This window comes from Cupressus sempervirens, chromosome 8 (assembly GCF_028749045.1).
Source record: "Cupressus sempervirens isolate cs-2001-9-10 chromosome 8, ASM2874904v1, whole genome shotgun sequence".
NCBI lineage: Eukaryota > Viridiplantae > Streptophyta > Pinopsida > Cupressales > Cupressaceae > Cupressus > Cupressus sempervirens.
Genome location: NC_143125.1, coordinates 202,641,525 through 202,662,847, shown reverse-complemented (window position 1 = coordinate 202,662,847; position 21,323 = coordinate 202,641,525). Strand labels below are relative to the sequence as shown.

Here is a 21,323-nt window from a genome sequence, read left to right as displayed (position 1 = left end):
GTGTTTGAAGGGCCAAGTTGATGTCTTTGCGATGGCAAAAGGTTGTCTTTCCTTTTGCTTTTCTTGTGAGGAGGATAAGCGGGATATCCTCTGTAGTAGTCCTTGGGTTATGGGGAAACATACCTTGCTGCTACAGAAATGGACCCCTGACCTTTACTCTCTAAATGATTCTGATATTCAAGCCCCTGTCCGGGTAAAACTTCATGGCCTCCCTCTTGAGTTTTGAGTGGAAGATGTGTTCAAGGGCATTGCTAATACTTTTGGGGAACTCCTCTCCTTAAATCCTGTGACTGTTTCTAGGAGGAGATTGAACAATGCCAAATTCTGTGTTGGGGTTTTCCATGGTGTAGATCTACCTGAATCTATCTCTTTGAAATCTAAACTTGGTATTTGGGACCAAAGGATTGAGTATGAATCTATCCCTTTTGCATGCTTCCATTGCAAGAAAGCTGGTCATTGGGCTAAGAAATGTCCTTCTCTGAAAGGAAAGGATAAGAAGATTAAGAAAGTTTGGGTCAAGAAAGATCTCTCTAAGCGTGTGGGGGCGGATGTTGATGTGTCAGCTCCCCCAAAGGACCAATCTAAGTGCTCTAAGGGTGATGAGGTGAGTAGTGTTCCTGAGAAGGTCTCGAGTGAACCTCTTGAGATTAATAATGCTCCCCTTCAAGATCTTGGTGTAGTCTCACCTTTGGAGGAGTCTGGTGTGATCACCTCTACCCAGGTCCTACTGGAGATTCCTAACAATGACAGCTTGCAGAGGAATCAGGAAGATATGGTGAACATTTCTAAGGAGGGTAGGGTTTCTGTTGAAGAAGGATCTCAAAAGGAGATAGGTTTGCCTTTGCCTTCGGTACAAAAAACCTTGGATCTTGTGATGAAGGATCATAACTTTGTTAGTGGTGAAGTCAAGGACCTTCTTACTGTTTCTCAAGTTGAGGAAGTAGTTTGGGAAGAGGATAGTTCTGAGGCCAATTGGAATGTAGTTGGGAAACAGTCAAAAGGTAGGAAGAAAGGTAGTAAAAAAGATGAAGACTCTGTTCCAGTGAAAAATAACAAGAAAGGAACCAAAGTTGATTCCAAAAATGGGGATTCAAAACCTTCTAAGGGTAAACTTGGTTCTTCGTCTAAGAATGGTGGAGCTAATTTCAAAAATGGTGATGTTGGGTCTTCTTCATCTTCAGTTGGAAGACCTTCCAATCTGCACCAAAGAACAACTAAGGCTAACAGGAGCATTGTTGAGGGTAGTCAGAGAACCATTGCAAGAAAGCTGGTCATTGGGCTAAGAAATGTCCTTCTCTGAAAGGAAAGGATAAGAAGATTAAGAAAGTTTGGGTCAAGAAAGATCTCTCTAAGCGTGTGGGGGCGGATGTTGATGTGTCAGCTCCCCCAAAGGACCAATCTAAGTGCTCTAAGGGTGATGAGGTGAGTAGTGTTCCTGAGAAGGTCTCGAGTGAACCTCTTGAGATTAATAATGCTCCCCTTCAAGATCTTGGTGTAGTCTCACCTTTGGAGGAGTCTGGTGTGATCACCTCTACCCAGGTCCTACTGGAGATTCCTAACAATGACAGCTTGCAGAGGAATCAGGAAGATATGGTGAACATTTCTAAGGAGGGTAGGGTTTCTGTTGAAGAAGGATCTCAAAAGGAGATAGGTTTGCCTTTGCCTTCGGTACAAAAAACCTTGGATCTTGTGATGAAGGATCATAACTTTGTTAGTGGTGAAGTCAAGGACCTTCTTACTGTTTCTCAAGTTGAGGAAGTAGTTTGGGAAGAGGATAGTTCTGAGGCCAATTGGAATGTAGTTGGGAAACAGTCAAAAGGTAGGAAGAAAGGTAGTAAAAAAGATGAAGACTCTGTTCCAGTGAAAAATAACAAGAAAGGAACCAAAGTTGATTCCAAAAATGGGGATTCAAAACCTTCTAAGGGTAAACTTGGTTCTTCGTCTAAGAATGGTGGAGCTAATTTCAAAAATGGTGATGTTGGGTCTTCTTCATCTTCAGTTGGAAGACCTTCCAATCTGCACCAAAGAACAACTAAGGCTAACAGGAGCATTGTTGAGGGTAGTCAGAGAACCATTGCAAGAAAGCTGGTCATTGGGCTAAGAAATGTCCTTCTCTGAAAGGAAAGGATAAGAAGATTAAGAAAGTTTGGGTCAAGAAAGATCTCTCTAAGCGTGTGGGGGCGGATGTTGATGTGTCAGCTCCCCCAAAGGACCAATCTAAGTGCTCTAAGGGTGATGAGGTGAGTAGTGTTCCTGAGAAGGTCTCGAGTGAACCTCTTGAGATTAATAATGCTCCCCTTCAAGATCTTGGTGTAGTCTCACCTTTGGAGGAGTCTGGTGTGATCACCTCTACCCAGGTCCTACTGGAGATTCCTAACAATGACAGCTTGCAGAGGAATCAGGAAGATATGGTGAACATTTCTAAGGAGGGTAGGGTTTCTGTTGAAGAAGGATCTCAAAAGGAGATAGGTTTGCCTTTGCCTTCGGTACAAAAAACCTTGGATCTTGTGATGAAGGATCATAACTTTGTTAGTGGTGAAGTCAAGGACCTTCTTACTGTTTCTCAAGTTGAGGAAGTAGTTTGGGAAGAGGATAGTTCTGAGGCCAATTGGAATGTAGTTGGGAAACAGTCAAAAGGTAGGAAGAAAGGTAGTAAAAAAGATGAAGACTCTGTTCCAGTGAAAAATAACAAGAAAGGAACCAAAGTTGATTCCAAAAATGGGGATTCAAAACCTTCTAAGGGTAAACTTGGTTCTTCGTCTAAGAATGGTGGAGCTAATTTCAAAAATGGTGATGTTGGGTCTTCTTCATCTTCAGTTGGAAGACCTTCCAATCTGCACCAAAGAACAACTAAGGCTAACAGGAGCATTGTTGAGGGTAGTCAGAGAACCATCCTTGAATCAAAACATTTTCTTTAATTATGAAGATAATCTCTTGGAATATTCGAGGGCTTAATAACCCTCATAAACATGACATTCTGAAAAATATGATTAGGGATAATAGGCCGGACATTTTTGTTATTCAAGAAACTAAGATGCAAGGTGGAATGCCTTTCTATTTTTAAGGGAGGAAAGATTATTGGTAGTGATTCTGATGGAGCTTCAGATGGTATGGCAGTTTTTTGGATTAGCAAATGGATTCAGGGGGAACTCATTTCTCAAAGCAGAAATATGATGAATGTTCTTTTTTTCAATTCTAAAGATAATTTTAGTTGGGTCCTTACTAATGTTTATGCCCCCAGTTCCAAATGGCGAAGGAAGGCTTTGTGGGAAGAAATTTCTAATCAGAGAAAGCTTTTTGCTGAGGATAATTGGTTGATTATAGGGGGACTTCAATACCCCTTTAAAAGATTCTGAAAAATGGGGAGGTAATTAGACCAATCTGGATAATAGATTAGATCTAATGAACTTTATTGATCTTCATCTTCTCCATGACCTTGATTTACATGGGATTGAGTACACATGGATGAATAGAAGAGCTGGTAAGGATCTTATTCAAGTCAGGTTGGATCGTGCTCTTATTAGTAATGATTGGTTTCTGAATTACAAATGTGCACTCAATGCTCAAGTTCGTGTAGGATCTTTTCACTAACCTATTTTCTTTATTGTTGACAAAATTATTTTTCATAAGAATTTTCCTTTCAAATTTGAAAAAATGTGGACTCTTCATCCTAATTTGGAGAGCCTCATTAAGGAGTGGTGGGATATCAAAGTTGAGGGTACAGCTATGTTTAGAGTGGCTGCCAAATTGAAAAATGTTAAGAAGAATATTAACATATGGAATCAAAATACCTTTGGCAACATTTTTGAGAACAAAAAAAAGATTGTGGAAGAGCTTAAAGACATCTAAGATAGGATTCAGGCTGATGGTTATGAGGAGGTCTCTAGGGAAGAGGAAAGCTGCAAATTGGTTGAACTTCACGATCTTATTACCAAGGAGATGTTTTGGAGACAGTGTTCCCGAAAGGTCTTTTTGAAGGAAGGAGATCGGAACACCAAGTTCTTTCATTTGACAACCTTAAAGCATAGGATGGCTAACAGGATTCCAAACTCAATACGGATGAAGGTTTGACTGATAATGAAGAGATAATCAAAAGGGAGGCTGTGGAATTCTTTGGTCGATTGCTGCAATGTGACCCTGATTTGAACTTAGATAAGTAGAAAATGTTCCTAGAGAGCATTCCTTCCTGCACCTCAAAGGCCCAGAACTTATCTCTTACTTCCATTCCTTCTTCGGATGAGATTTCTAAGGCTGTTTTCTCCTTTGAGGGTGATAAAGCCCCTGGTCCGGATGGGTTTCCCCTTCTGTTCTTTCATAAATATTGGTATATCATTGGGACTGATGTTTGTAATGGTGTGAAGGAATTTTTTGGCACCAGAAATATCCTAAGAGAAGTAAATGGGACCTTTATTGCCCTTATTCCTAATAAGCTGGGTGCTGATAGAATGGATCAATTTAGGCCTATCAGTTTGAGTAATTCTTTTATAAGATCATATCTAAAGTTCTCGCTCTTAGAATTCTTTCCCTTCTTCCGGCTATTATTTCAAAGTAGCAAAATGGGTTTGTTCCAGGCAAACAGATCTTGGATTCCATCATCTTCGTTCATGAAGATATACATTCTCTTGTGGTGTCTAAGAAGGAAGGGTTTCTTCTTAAGCTTGATCTCTCTAAAGCCTATGACAGAGTGGACTAGAATTTCCTTCTCAGGGGCTTGGAAGCATTTGGTTTTAATAAAAGATTCGGGGACCTTATCTTCATGTTAGTTTCCTTGGCTTCTTTCTCAGTGCTTGTTAATGGTTCCCCTACATCCTTCTTTAAGGCTTCTAGGGGCCTTAGACAAGGGGACCCGATCTCTCCTATTCTTTTTGTTATCTTGGCTGAATGCTTGGGGAGATTTGTGAATAATATGGTGGTGAAAGGGGACTTTGTGGGCCTCAACCCTTCTTCTGCTCTTGTGTGTTCGCACCAACAATTTGTTGATGATTCTATTGTCATGGGGGAGGCTTCGATGAGGAATGCTAGGAACATAAAGAAGGCGTTGACTGATTATGGTATGGCTACTGGTCAAACTATAAATTGGAGTAAAAGTGTGATTTACTTTATCAATGTTAGTGAGGCAAGACAAATAAAGATTAAAAGGATTATTGGTTGTGAGAGTGGATCCTTGCCAGGAACCTATTTGGGTTTACCTTTGGGCTAGTCTCCTCTTGACAGCTTTTGGAATTCACTGATTGATAAAATTCATTTGAAACTTGCTGGTTGGAAGGGTTCTCTCCTCAGTCAGGCTGCGAAGGTTATTGTTTTCAAACCTATCCTTCAAAGTGTCCCGCTTTATGCTATGAGTGCTTTTAAAATTCCGAGAAAGTTTTCCCTTGCTATTGAGAAAATTCAAAAGACTTTCTTGTGGACTAGCATGGAGACTAAAGATAGACTTCCTCTTATTGCTTGGGAGAATGTGTGTATTCCTAGGGGGAAGGGGGGGCTTGGCTTGCATAGGATTTCAACAATGAATGAACTCTTACTGGCTAAATTACTCTAGAGATGGTACAAGGAAGAGGGAGAGTGGAGGAATATTTGAGCTGATAAATATAATAGGGACCACTTTGATTTTCAACACTTCCTTTCTTCTGATGTTGATCAAGGGGGTTCTCTGATTTGGAAGAATGCTCAGAAATTTAAACATATTTTAAGGAGAGGGGTTAAATAGAAGGTGGGAAATGGAAGGAAAGTTCTTTTTTGGGAAGACATTTGGATTCTGGATTACCCTCTTTGTGATGATCCAAGGTGGAACGGGTATATGGAGCAGTGTAAGAATTAGTATGGTACTTTTGTGAGTGATTATTGGAAGGATGATTTGTGGGTGAATCTTCTGAGGGTGGATAAGAATTTGGTTGAGCTTGCTAAGTGCTTGAATGCTTGCTTTCTTAACCATGAAGAGGATGTTGTGATCTAGAAAACTGATCCCAGTGGCATGTTCTCTATTGCCTCAGCCTTTGCTAACTCTTTTGATGATCATGATGAACCTTGCTGGGCTAGGGCTTGGGTGAAAGGTCTAACCCCCAAAGTTAATATCTTCTTTTGAATTCTTTTGCAAAATAAAATATTAACTCTTGACAATCTTAAGAAGAGAGGCTTCATCATTGTTAATCGATGTGCTCTTTGCAAGAATGATGGGGAATCGATGGATCATATTATGCTACATTGTCCATTTACAAAGAAGGCTTGGGAGAAAATTTGGAGTCTACTGAATGTGGATTGGGTTTCCCATGCTACCATCCAGCTGTTCTTTTCTAGTTGGAAGGCTCCTTCCAAGAATGCTTTGATAATTAAATTGTGGGACTTTATCCTTCCTTACCTGTGTTGGGGCATCTGGAAGGAGTGCAATGATAGGATCTTTAGAGGAGTGGAATCCAATCCTGCTCAGGTTTTCCACAAAGTCAAAGTCCTTTTGATTGAAGACATTAAAATTTGCGGTCCTAGACAGCAACCTTGTAATGAGTGGGAAGATGGGATGCTTAATAACTAGAATATAAGGAGTTTGAGTACGAGTATAAAGGATCCTAACCCTAGGGATAATGCTAGATGGGATTGTCCTCCGCTGAATTGGTTTAAGATTAACTTTGACGGGGCCTCGAAAGGGAACCCAGGCACTGTAGGATGCGGAGTTGTTATTAGAAATTCGAATGGTGACTTTGTTGGCGGTATGGCTATACCTTTAGGGAGTCAAACTAATCACGTTGTTGAAGCCCCTGTTGCTCTTCATGGTCTTATTTATGCCAAAGGTAAGAATTTGAAGAATATATGGATTGAAGGTGACTCCCTCAACATAATTAATTGTTTAAATAAAATTAATCCACCTTCGTGGACTATTAGTAATATTATTTCCAAGGCTTTTAACATTATTAATTCGTTCCAAAACTGCTTTATATCTCATAACTATAGAGAAGCCAATGGTTTAGCTGATTGGGCTTCGAATGTGGCGTGTTTAAATGTTCATATGATCATTTGGGAGTCATATGATACCTTACCTCCAGATGACCGCGATCATGTCAATCATGATAAATGGAGATCTCAGCAAAAATTCGTTAATTATGACGTTGTCAGCGAATTATGAGATTTACTCCTTTGGTGTGAGGTGGGTTATAATTTTTAGAAAGGTGGGCATTTCGCACGGATTCTGGGTTGTTTCTTCCTTCTCTTTTTTCGGTTGTGGTGTTCACAAAGAGTTTTGGGGTTTACAGAGAAATTTAACCAATGAATTCGGCTCTGTGATTATGGGGGGGAAAGAGGAAAAGGGTGGAGCCAGCTAGCTGCGTGGAGTGGAAGAACAAGCTAGAGGTGTGGGACATTTTAAGGCATGGTCACTTCACTGGTTACATGGAAAGGCTCAGAGGAAATAACCCTGCAATTAAACACCAGTTCATTAAATCATGGAAAGACGGCTCTGTGATGGTCGGGAACCAGTGCATGGAAGTTACCGAAGAGGTCATTGCGGAGGCTACAGGGTTGGATATGGATGGATTAAATTTTTATAGGGAAAGGAAGCTCTCGGATAAGGCCATTGATGACTTTGTTGAGACAGAACAGGAGAGAAATCGGCTGGTTAAAATAGGTAACTCATATTATAACCTGGCCTCTATTTCTCGTCCTTGGTGTTTTGTTCTCTTTGTGATTATGGAATACTTGACTCTGGATGGGAGATTCACTAAATTGTATGGTAATCACTTTATGTTGGCAAATCATTTCCGACATGATGTTAGGATCAATTTTCCTTTTTATCTTCTGTAGTCTCTTAGTGTTTCTACCCAGGCCATTCAAAATGACCCGAATGGAGAGCATGTTTGCCATGCAGGTCTCATGGTTTTGATTATGAATTTGTTAAAATCCAAAAAAGTTTTAAAACCTAGGACTTTGAAAGGGGTTGATCAAGATACGGGAGTATCGAGGAAAAGGGCTATGATTCTGAGACGCAAGATGAAGCTGAAGGGGGTATGGTAAGCCCGAAAAAGGGCTCAGGTGGAAGCTCAAAAAAGAAGAAAAAGACTATTGAGGATGTTGATTCTGACCGTGTCCGAGAAAGTGACTTTGTGGAGGAAATTGTTAGAGACCATTTCAATAAGAGGAGTGGTGGCAAAGGAAAGGGCAAAGGCTGTCAAGATGAGCGGGTTTCTCCTCCTTCTGATGATGAGCCTTTGGCTCAACGGTTGAGAGGAAAAGAAAACCCTTAAGGCGACAGGAGGATAGGTATAATACAAAGAAGAATGGGGAATCAGAGAATGAAGATGACGGAGAACAGGGGCATATGTCAGATTTGGATGATAAAGCTTAAGGTGGGAGAGGGTTTTCTAAGGGTTTATTCGGCAACCCAAGTTCTATTCTGAAGGAGATTGGTATCCTCAAGCAACAAATGCAGTTGCTAGGTAAGGAAATGGAACAATCGAGCAAAACTTCCAGAGGGGAGCGAACTTCAGGACAACATATTGACAAGCTCTTAGAGGTTATAGGGAATGCTGAAGAAGTGAAAAATCTCATGCATAAGTTCCCAGTGATCGAAGCTAAACAAAGGGTCGTGGATAAGGATATTAGCAGCATTTAGGGAAAGGTGTCCAAATTGGAAACTAGGATGGGTAATATGGAGAAACTGATTAAACAACTAGTGAACAATGTGAGTATTCTCTTGAAGAGGAATGAAACTGATAAGGGCCAAGATTCCCCTCCAGGGGTTGATACTCAAGGACCAAGTAAACGTACCCGTGCTCACTCTAAGAAGAATGAGGAGATCAGTAAGAAGGACGAGGTGAAGGTTACTACTGATAACATGCAAACTCTGGTGGATCAGGCTGTTGACCTGATAAAGACTTCTTAGCTGGTTGGTTGTTGTTCCTTTGCTATACTTTTGTTGTTTTTCCCAATGCTGTCTATTGTGATCTCTTGGATGTTTTTGTTGGAGGTCTGTCTCATGTTGCTTTAGGATACTTCTTTCTATTGTTCTATTTTCATGCTTATCTCTAGACTTTTGTTGATGTAAAGGTTTCAGGTCCTTAAAACCTGTTTTTACTTAATCAAAACTATCTCCTCAGGCACAGATTAGACAGTAGGAGAATGGCAAATTGTTATACCACAACAACAATTTGCAACAAATCCCAAGCAATTCTCAGAAAACTCAAAAACCCTTAGCCAGATGCTTCAATAAGAATATAATAATCAAGATTATTCTCCTTAGCTACAGTAAATACAGTAGGAGATGTTGGCCAATTGCATACTACAGCACAATTGCCAAGAACTTCTCAAACTCAACCCTTATACTTCATTAAGGGCCACAAAAGCCAGATGCTTCAATAAGAATATAATAATCACGATTATTCTCCTTAGCTACAGCAAATACAGTAGGAGATGTTGGCCAATTGTATACTACATCACAATTGCCAAGAACTTCTCAGGCTCAACCCTTATACTTCAGCAAGGGCCACAAAATATCAGAACTCAAAAAAAGCCACAAAGGCAACAAAAGCAAATATATATTCAAGTGTGCTTCCCTCAACAAATAGGCTTGTCTTTAAAACCTCCAAATTCTCTTTTGTTGCCAAAATGCAACTTCACTCAAGAATCTTCACCACACAACATTAATTAGAAGCTTCCATTAAATTCTCTCACTTCACTTGGCTTAACTAATAATATATGGCACTTTCCAATGATAACTTAACTGTCAAGTGAAATTATAAAGTTAAATTATAACTTTATAATAAGTCATTTGATAATTAATAATAATTTGGCCACTAAAAATATAATTAACTCCTAAAATACTCATCATTTAAATATGTTGTTTGAAATAGGAGTCGTACCTATTATTTCTCTATGTGACCAAATACACTTTCCAAAAATACAAAGGGTCCATCTTGATCAACACCAACTTACCACAAATAGTAAGTACACAAAACTATGCCCAAACAAAGTCTAACCAACCTTAAGCTTACTGAGATGTGAAGAAGATAAGACCCTCCCAAGCCAAGTCACTACCATAGAAGACCTTCTATCCACAATAATTAGCCTACGAGGATCACAATAATAGGCTAATTCTCTTAAACTCCAATGCTGGGAAAAATGGGGACAATGAAGAGTGATAATGATAAATGTTGTTTTCAAGATATATTGTCTCAATAACAAATGGTGATGCCACTATGTTTTGTTGTCATGAAATAAAGCTCCTAACCTGACGATTCCTTTGCATTTTATAACTGATGTGCAAACTGACAATGCCTGACCAAACTGCAAACATGCTCACCTAGACTATCCACAGGGGATATTCCACATTTGTGCCATGTGGCCCAAGTCAGCATCCCTCAACCAGCAGCACCACCTAGACTAAGATCATTGGAGAGGATATACTAACTTGTTATAAGAATATTGTCTTCTGATATAAACAGACAGAATCTAGACTTGTATCACATCAGCAACATAACCATAGTGACAACACAAATATCAATGAAAAATACCAACAGAATGAACTCAGAAAGTCCAAGCTTTTGTATACCTCTCATTCTTGAGATGAAGAACAGTGGAAAAACATAATTATCAGCATTATATTCAAGATGATTTTAAAAAGTGTTACTTTTAGCATCCCTATATATTTTAGGGCATATGAGAAAAGAAAGATGTTGCAAATTTTGGAATCAAAAGAGAATCTGCTTAATTTCAAATTTGTGCTTATAAATGAAAGTAACCTACCTGGTCAGCAACGGCGTATAAAATTGCGATAATACAGGGTAGACAACAACAGACTGCAATCCCGATTACACAAGCGAGGGCAATGCAGAATACTACAAAAAATACATCAAATGCTAGAAATGCAACACAAAGCCTGCAATGTAAATGCATATAAAATCTATTAGTTCCAAGAATGTATTGGTAGAAAATTATGGCAAACAGTGATTCACATACCAGTAAAGTCGAGGAGCTTCTTCTGAAAGAGACTTCCCACCAGCAATTATCCAGTAAAATCCAACAATCCACCAAAAAAATGAAAACATTGTATTTACAGATTCTAGCCGCTTTATTACACTGTAACAATTGAATTGCCATGTAAGAAGATATAAAAGTTAAAAAATGGAAACAGCTTGAACAGAATGAGATTCAACAGTATAGTATAAAACTCAGAAGATTCCAATTCATCAAAGGATATTTTGAAGTATAATTGGGGAAATAAACAATTCATTTTTATATGATCTTACATTTCTTACATATCAAGGGATTCCAACTTTTTCCCGTGTAATAAATTAGACCCTGCAAATAACTAGATTTACACTACATTTGCGAGTTCTAAAAGTATTGTTAAGGCAAGTTCATTACCTTTAAATTAGAGGAAGGGGAGGAGTCATGCACACACACCCATATAGATAGAGATCACATCTCAAGCTTAATATTGCATACTTTTGAAATTTCTTTAATCACTTAATGTGGTGGACAGAAGCATGTACCTGATTGATTTAACAGTTCAAAACTAACTTGTCAAGGTGAAGCTGAAAGGACTAAAATGTAATTCTTTTGTCAGTGTTGGCATTACTTTCTCAAATATTGTAGTGCATTTGTCTACAACAATTTAGTGTGCTTTTCTTTGTTTGTCAATACAAGGATTCTGGACTCTGGACCTTGGCATGCTTTGTATAGCTGTGATGCCTGTGCTATAGATTTTATATCTTGGCATCCTTTTTTCTGGGTGGCTGTGGAATTGTGGGATTTATTCCCTCTTTTGAACAATTAAATTTTAATTTCTTCAAATAAAAATGTGAGTAAATATTATGCTGATTTTGTACTGTTGAATGCAGTTAACTTTTTTTCATGACTACCACTGCTTGCAAATTCTATTAATGTAACATAATTTTTCAAGAGCTAATCCATTATTCATTTGTAAAAGTGAAAAATAAAATTCAGTAAAAGAATCATACATTCTTTAGTTTGCATGATCTATTTTCCAAACCTAACTTGTGTAGTTGAATATAATAAGAGAGATTCAAAAATATGATTACATTTAACTTTTTAAGTCGAACACTCATTTCAGAAATTCAGAGCATAAATCATCTAATCTAATGACATAATCTACCACCCTAATTCCATAATTATTTGAGTCCACTCTTATCAAGAAAGGTGCCTAAACCTAACTTGCGAATCGCTTGCTATCACTGCATCTTTTTAAAAATTTAGCTATTTTGTCCAAGATTAACCTGTTATTTGTTTCCACCCATGATCCCCATAAGAAGTTAATCAACTCTAAAAAGTCATTAGGTACAAATCTAAGTCCACAAACATTGTCTACTGCTTCATTTTCTATGTAAATGGCCAACATTTACAAATACCCCTAACTCGTTTGAAAGCTAGGCAATCTTTTGCCAGATTTAACCAATAGTTTTCATTACTTTGATGTCCTTTACAATTTTCTAAACTAGTATTTGTATTTACAACTATTTCAAACATTTTACCTGCTTTTTGTTTCTAAATGTAATTGCCCAATTATTTCATTGCCTAAGTTCTTCACAGTTTCTTCTCAAATTTTAGCCTATGGTTTGTATCTAAAATTGTGATAGAAAAATTAAAATATATTTTAATCTAGATGCAAAACATAATGCACAAATCTAATAATAGAACTATTTACTACCACATGATTATTTTGAAACAGAGTTCAATCTTCTGTTTCCATAACTTGACCTGATGGTTGTTTTTAAATGGCATATAAAATTAAAGGTCTATTTCTTTAGGTTGTCAACAGAAATCAATTTGTAGAACGAAAATCCTTATAGAAGGCTACAAGAGATAGTTTGAGTAGTTTTGCCTTTATCTTATTGTAAGGGATATTTACATCACTTTGGATATAGCATCATAGTGCTCGACTTGTTTGGCACACAAGCCTACCATTATCCTGAACCCATTGCCAACAATTGACTTGAGTTGAATGACTAGGACCATGTATTTACTATTTACAGATAGTCCTAGGTCATTAGTTATTGTGGGATAATTGGAAAGCATTTAGAACATCTCATTACAAAACATTACAGTAAACCATCATATCACCATGACATCTCAAGCATTACCTTTGACTATGGAGTATGTCTTCATATAGTGCACATTGAGAAAGGGTCTTGACTGCTATCTAAGAAGTTAATGGTCCTCCCCGTCCCATGCAACATAATCAACTTTGCTTTTCAGGACAACTTTATGTTACAGAAGTGAAGTACCAAAGTCAGGAATGTGGCGCACAAGGTCATCCAAGTAGTGGAAAATCCGTATCAAAAAGACTGGATCATGCAAAGGAGAAAAGCATCCCAAACCAGGCCTGGTAATGTAGCCTAGCCCCACATTAGTTAGATCTCAGTCCACATTCATCACAGAATCCATATCACATATTCAATATCAGATTTCCAATTTCAATAGTAAATCACAACTAAACAGAAGACTCGTCATGCATAACATTAATTCCAAAAATGCCGAGCACATTGTTTCCTCTTTTCAATTTATCATTACATTTCAGTTCTGCTCTATCAATAAGGTCAGACTTCAGTTTTTGCTTGGTATTAGATTAAATCTAGATTGGTTTGTAAAGGATCAATTAATTTCTTTACATTATTGTGAACCCCAGTGTATCCTATGCCACAGCTTTTGCCCAAGGTTTTTGTTCTTCCTTTCATATTTCCAAATCTGATACTTTCTGAATTTACTCATCTATTTTTCAGGTCTGAGATTTTTCTTTTGTCATTTCAACTTTTTATTTTGGTCCATTTTAAAGTTGTATGCCAAAGCAGCTCCCAAGATAATGCTTTCCCATTTGACAACACTCGGTTCAATCCATCTCTATTCATGGAATCATTGGATACTCCAGCTTTTAAATACGTGGTTAATGCAAAGGAAAAATGAAATGACTCGTTGTCATGTCCCCTTTTCTAGCCATCGAGTTTTGTTGCACCTTGGTCCCATGGGCAAACCAAGTTTTCTATATGATCAGAGTAGTTTTTGGCCTAGGCGATTTCAGTTGTGGGTTAATTGGGATTGCTTCAATGTGGTTTCCATACACTTACTATTTTTAGTAAGTCAGAAAGCTTAGCATTCTTGGCATAGAAGGATTAGACTAGGAGCATCTTGCCCAGAGCTTCCTGACAAGCTATCACACATGGAAATCTAAGTCCATTTGGTTAAAGATTTTAATGCCTAAAGATTTAACTAATTTATTATAAAGTGACATCATAATTTAAGTTCATATTTATAATGTCACTTTATTGTCTATGGGCACTTTATTTCCTCAAGTGAGGGAAATGTATTATTTTTAAAAAGAAATAAAGAAACAAAAAGGGAATGCGAAGGGTCACCGATTTGTATTTAACAGGAGCTCATTTCCAACAAAATCAGTTTTGTGATTTGGATTTCACTTTCTTTCTTGAAGAGTTATTTTTGAAAACTTCATCTTTCCGCAGGTGAGAGGACGGAAGCCCTCAAGCTTGGGCAGTGGACAGATACCCATTGTTGGTTGGAGACATCACGTAGGTGTTTCACATTTTATTTTAGGTTCATCTTTTCTGTTATCCAATCTTGTTGTAATTTCCATATCTACGATTGGATTTGATTCTGATTTTTCAGAAGAACTTCATTAAAATATTATTTTTGAAAATGTATTTCTGCTGGAGATTTTATACAATAATATTTTAACATCTTTTTATGCGGTTGTTTATTGGGTTTTGGTGGTGAAATCTAAAATACATTGCTATATATATTAGTTAAAAGATTTCTGAGATTTTGTTAATGGTTTTGAGAAAGTATCCACTTAGGGATATTACAGTGGCGTTAAGAACATGGAACCTGCCATCTTGTTGGGTATGAGATTTTGAGCAAATCCTTTGCTATTAAAGTTCCATTACTAATAATTTATAGAAGGGTTTTATCAAACCCATGTATTCTGCCAGTAGTCATTATTCAGGTCGGATGAAATTGGGAAGTCTTGAATTATTTTTAAATTAATTCCAAATATTAGTAGCATGAATAATATTTCTACCTTCTTCCGTACCAAATAAGTTTTATACCAGAAATATTTATTTTACAAGACGTTAGTGATAATATTGGCAGAAGATATACAGACCAAATATTATTTTAGTTGTCTATAGCCTTGGGCGATTTCTTGTGAAGTTATAACGGAAAAGATTTATTGTCGTGAATGGTTAAGTGGCAAATATTAAATTAATATGGAAGTGTTTTGATAGACTGTCATGTGATAAAAGAATGACATTGATCAGCTTATTCCATTTGATTTATTTTAAAACCTGAGCATTAGAAAATTTATTGACAAGGACCACGTATTCCATAAATGTTTTAATCAGGTCCCACTTTATTATTTTAAGGGACTATAGGCATTGGTATTAAATAAAAGTTTATTTGTTTCCATATATTACCAACATATGATAATAGCTACGAGATTGAATTATTTGGGTGACCAAATATTCAAGCTCAAGCTTGTTGTTGATAAATATTTGTTAAGAGTGCAGCTGTAAATTATTTGCATGCCCGACAGTTACCAAGTTATTGGGCAATATAAAGGCAACCTTATACTTAAAGCTCAAATGTCATTTGAAAATAAAAAAGTGGACAATGATCTCACGAAGACCATAGTCAGGATTTATTAATATTTTCGGCCATGACTGTTGAATTGCAAATACATAGATTTTAATTATCGTGAGAAAATCGAGCAGAGAAATATCTGGATACTCTATAGTTTTCACAGTGTCTGAGAGTGGTTCATCTCCTCGTCTGGGCGGTCATTACCAGCAGCATTTGAACAAAATTTACACAGACAGAGCCCGTTCTTCTGCAATCCAAGAAGAGAACTATTTTTGTGGGCCTGACTGATACATTTGAAGGTATGAGCATTCAGGCCAAAGTTGCAGGCAGTTGCATACAACTTACTGGAAGGTATGAGCATTCAGGCCAAAGTCGCAGGCAGTTGCATACAACTTACTGGGGTACCATAAAAATTCAATGTGCTGGCTATTGTTAAGAGAGCCATATTCTGGAGTATCAATGCATGTTGTGGTTGCTGCTTGAGCATCAGTATATTGTTGAGCATGGCGTTAGAGTTTCCAGTTAGGAATCTGCCCTGAAACATCTCCTTCAGGCATGGGTTCTCCGGATGGAGTTTTGTTTGTGGTAAGGTCTAAAGATTGGTGACTGCATATATGCATTTGTATATCACTTTGGGTCTGTTTCATCTGATTATTTGGAATGAAAGTTTCAATATGGTGAGCCCCACTGAGATTAACAATGGTGTGGGACCAAATAACACAAGGCAAGAATAATATATATTTATAATATACTAGTTCAAACTATAGTTAAAAAGGCCAAGTGGGGGAACAAATATTTTAAGGCTATCGGGTGTATTGTTTTGATTAAGTAAAAAAAGGTTTTAAAGGACTTGAAACCTTTACAAAATAACAAAAGTCTAGAAGTAAACAAGAGAAGTAAACATCAGAGAAAAGCAGTACAGGACAACATGAGACAGTAGTATTGGTTGTATTGTTGCCTCAAAGTGTTTGTGTGGTTTCTTTTGCATATGTTATATTTCAATGTGAGTAGCATTTATATTTCTTTATCGGGCATTTTGGAGATGCCACAACAAATTTGAGACTTTTCTCAAAGTTGTGTTTGCGGAATCCTTATTTGAGAACAGGTGCATGAAAAGGGTATGCTAAACCACCATCACAACTTATTGGTTGCTAACGCTGAAGACTTGACAGTGCTGTTTCAGTGTAAAAACTCTATGTATGCTCTGATAGAAATTTCAGTGCCAATTGAACAATGTTGCTAGGTTTCTTGTTTTTATTAAAATTAGTATTCAGAATACATTAAAAGCGCAGGAGGAATGCTAACAACACAACTTCAGAATTTTTCATAATTTTATGTAGAAAGGAAATACAAAGACCATATATCGAATTTTACCAATTAATTGAGTAAGGAATCCGATTTCCTTATAGCTTTATTCGATGTGCTTGCCGGCTGAAAGGGAAGACCAGAATATGAGTCCCACGGCAGCTCCTCAACACACATCTCCAAGGATATCCACAAATGCAGGCCGAAGACACTGTCAAACCCTCTGTAGTTATTGCGGAAAGCCCCCATAGCACATTGTGGCCGGTAAAGGAATGATGCCCAGCTTGTTGCAAAACGCAAGTTGTATAGGAAAGTCGTGTAACAATGCAGATTGCCCCCTATGCATTTTTATCCTTGTCACCTCACAAATCCGGCAGCAACCAATACTCAGCTTGACGCCTAGCTGATGGGAATCTCAAACACCAACCTCAACAGTCACCAACTTCCTCAAAACTTCATCAAATCGATTGTTAGTATGCAGCATAATACAATCAATTTCCTTCAAAAGATCAATCTCCTTAGCCACAATGATTACAATAAGGAGACTTGGCAAATTGTTTATAACAACACAATTTGCAATGAAATTACCAAAACAATCTCCCAAACACAGAAAACACGGATAGGAGATTTAGATAGTGAAATCACCATACATCAACAATGACTTCAAATATCAGGAACTTTAGAGACCCTTATACATCAGCAAGGGCATACAGTTAAGAGACAAGGAAAAAGCCACAAAGGCACAAAATCAAATATAGAGTCAATCGGAATGCTTTACTCATCAAATGGGCTCATATTTATAATCTCCAAATGGCACAAAGTTTCCCAAATGAACTTACTTAAGAAGCTTCCCACACACAACATTAAAACATGATAAAGTGTCAATTATAAACTAATTTATTAATTGCTTTTGGCTCCGAAAATGACCTTTTCCACCATAACTTCAAATTCTGACATGTAAGGCTGTTGTTTGCTATTCCCATGATTTAAAACTTTTCGTCCCAGTTCCAAAGAGCTATGATACTGAGGTGACCAACCAACAACACTAACAAAAATAACCTCAATGTATTTAGATGAATAATAATAATAATTCACCCATCTTGCGAAAACAACTAAAGAAGCATCAAAATTGAAATCTGACAACACCGAAGTGATCGTAGTGATGAAAGACAATGAATGAACCTAATGGGGGTGACTTACTATAAATAGACGCTCCCTCCAAGATTCTTGGAGCCCACATTGGAAGCCCAAAATAAAAACTGAGAGCATCCTCCAACTTATCTGATTCAACTGAGCTCATCGGAACCAATAGATTGACACTTACTATAAATAGTAAGTTCCTCAAATAGAGCCAAAACACACCATAGGCTGCTGAAAAGCCTATAACCACGCAACTAAGACCCTCAAATCCTACTGTTAGCTCACAAGGGTCATGATGGTAAACTAACCTGGCCAACCACAGGAACCTGCTAAAAATGGGGACATTACAGTCCTCCCTCCCTAAGATTGCTTGTCCCCAAGCAATCCTGGAGCAAAATGGACATCACAATCCACCTAGATTCCAAAGGTAGAATTGTGTACTATCCCTACTGTGTACAAACAACTCCTATAGCACCAACACCCAAATAACGGACATCAACATCAAAATCATCTTAAACTAACCTAAGGCGCTGATGAAGGCAGCAATTCATCGAAACTCAACCCAACTGAAATACCAACTCTATCGACACCTGAGTCCCCATCAAACTGATACTCACCCAACTGCACTGTGTAGATGGTAACAACCATAGGTATCTGAAACACTACAACCAACTCCAACCTCTGCCAAACTGTCTTGGGTGTGTAGATACTGCAAGGGGTCTAATTTGCAGTTATCAATCCCATTTGCAAAAGATGGTGCTAACCCATCCCATAATGGATGGCATGAAACTAGAGCCAACCCAAACCGACATGAAACCAAATCCTCTACCTGTGGGTGAAAAGAAAAATGATGAGCACTCCTCACAGTGTAATGCCGATAAAAAACTCCCAATCTCTATCAAGGGCTCATCATAATCAAACTGGGAATCAGAAGATGGCTTCAATCTCTGACTCTAAACTATTGGTCGGGCAAGATCTTGAGCAACCCTCTGAGCAAACCCAACCTCAAAATCCCTGTGGGGAAGCATAGTAGATAGAGTCTCTACAATCTCTCCCACCAACCTCTGAATAGAACGAGTGCCTTGGATGAGAGTACCCTCAGACATTCCGTAAGAATCCTCCCTCACATCCGAACTCTCCAACAGATACTCCATAAAGGACTCTGTGCAGTAAAAATTATATGTGGAAGCATCACCCTGCTCCCCTGTGACCCACAGCTAATGCCTCTGAAAATGTGGCACTACCAACTATCCAATGCTATCAGTTGTATGAGATGAAGAAATAGATTTGCTTCCAGCAGAAGGAAGCAAATCAGCATGAGAGCCCAACTCCCCTGACACTCTCATCTCATCCGTACCTACGACACCCATATCTTGGACGAATGTGTCAGCTACATCATCACGTCCATCATCCCCAACCGTAGAAGCAAATACACTAGCAAACAGAATATGCAATTGAACTGGATCTAGGGTTGGTTCGATCATGCTCCAACTCCACAGTCACCTCATCTAATTGTGACTGTGACTCCTCAAGAACCAACTAAGTACAATGAAGAGAGTCAATCACCTCATCTAATCGTGACTGTAACTCCTCAAGAGCCAACTAAGTACAATGAAGAGAGTCCACAGTCACTTCAAGCTCTTGGGTGAGCTCCACCACCTCTTCCTCTTTCTCTAACAATGTCTCATGACAGGTGCTACCCCACTCCAGAAGGTAATTCCGGTCAGCAACTAGCTACAAGTAATTATGCTTCAAGATCTTGACAGCCTCCCAAAGCGCATGAACCTCTACTAGAGAGAGTACTATCACCGCACTCATCAGACATGGGAGCACCCCAACCAAATGTAGCTAGCATCTAATGGACAGCATCATGATGCCCAAGAGTTGAAGAAATGTCACTATCACTCACCTTCAATTGATTGGTCACATGATGTCTTTGTAACCCCTGGCTCTTATGCAATCTCTCTATCTCACTAATGACACTGTGATAGAAAACTGAATTAGAACTGGCCACCACAAGATCACTCATACATGTGCCATCATCCTCGCACAACTCCTCATCCAAAGAAATGGAAGCCCTCGCAATATCAATCTCCTCACAAGTCTCAGCTTCCACCTCAATCGTAAGATCATGTAAACATCGATCCTGGGACTCATCAAAAACCTCCTCAGAGTCATCACCTAATATTTGATAAGGGATATCATACCCAGTGCAGCTCAAAGTATCATCAGATGTGTCCATACCATCTGCATCCACATCTCCCGACTTCGCTAAACACCTATATTACCAACATCATAGTTGGGTGACTCCATATGTGCCTTGGTCCCACCTAAGGAAGCAACTGCCTCTTGTACTGAAGCAACACAATAGTAGCTGACATATAAGTCGCCAATAACAACTCCCTCCAATGAGTCTAACAAGTCAGTGACAACTACATCATCAATTGCCTCTAAACCAACCACAGCAACTACTTTGAAAGCCTCAATCTGCTGAAGCTCAGTGCTGCTATCCATCACGGGCATATCCACGTCCCTGTGAAACTAGTCCATCATTAATACTATGGATAGGACTACTAGGTGTCGTACTAAATGAAGGAACATCAGCATCATGGACACCTGTCAAAGAAAACTCAAGCTTCCTTCCCTGCAACCTCAATGTCGGCCTTCTAAAGGCGGAAACCATATACCTCGCTGCCCTCTCAACTATCGTTGGCTCCGACAAGCTCTCTGCCAACCTTTGTTGATGAAGCTTAAGTTTCTCCATACTCTCCTGCAAAGCATTCATTTTTACACTAACTTCCTCATTACTCCATTGATTTTTAGAACTGTCAGTCCTAATGTCTGTCCATAACTGGAGAAATTAAAGTGCTAGTTACTCTAGTAATCAGATCTGAAAATCTTCAAAGTTAGCACCGAACAAAATAAAAACTGAGCCCAATTCCTGCAGACTGGCAGGAAATCGCTCTAATACCACTATAAAAACTCTATGTATGCTATGATAGAAATTTCAATGCCAATTGAACAATGTTGCTAGGTTTCTTGTTTTTATTAGAATTAATTTTCAGAATACATTAAAAGTGCAAGAGGAATGCTAACAACACAACTTCAGCATTTTTCATAACTTTATGTATAAAGGAAATACAAAGAACATATATCGAATTCCACCAATTAATTGAGTAAGGAACCTGATTTCCTTATAGCTTAATTTGATGTGCTTGCCAACTGAAAGGGAAGACCAGAATATGAGTCCCATGGCAGCTCCTCAACACACATCTCCAATGATATCC

The 21,323-nt window shown here is 38.3% G+C and overlaps 1 protein-coding gene across 1 annotated transcript in view; it reads right to left on the bottom strand.

The window, feature by feature from the left end:
• LOC149542220 (E3 ubiquitin-protein ligase At4g11680-like) overlaps positions 1–21,323 on the bottom strand; it is a 56,921-nt gene that overhangs the window by 13,566 nt on the left and 22,032 nt on the right. The window contains exons 2-3 of the mRNA XM_089797231.1: positions 10,939–11,058; positions 10,726–10,858 (exon numbers count right to left, since the gene is read on the bottom strand). Coding sequence (XP_089653357.1) covers positions 10,726–10,858; positions 10,939–11,058 — 253 coding nt within the window. The remainder of the gene's footprint in view (positions 1–10,725; positions 10,859–10,938; positions 11,059–21,323) is intronic.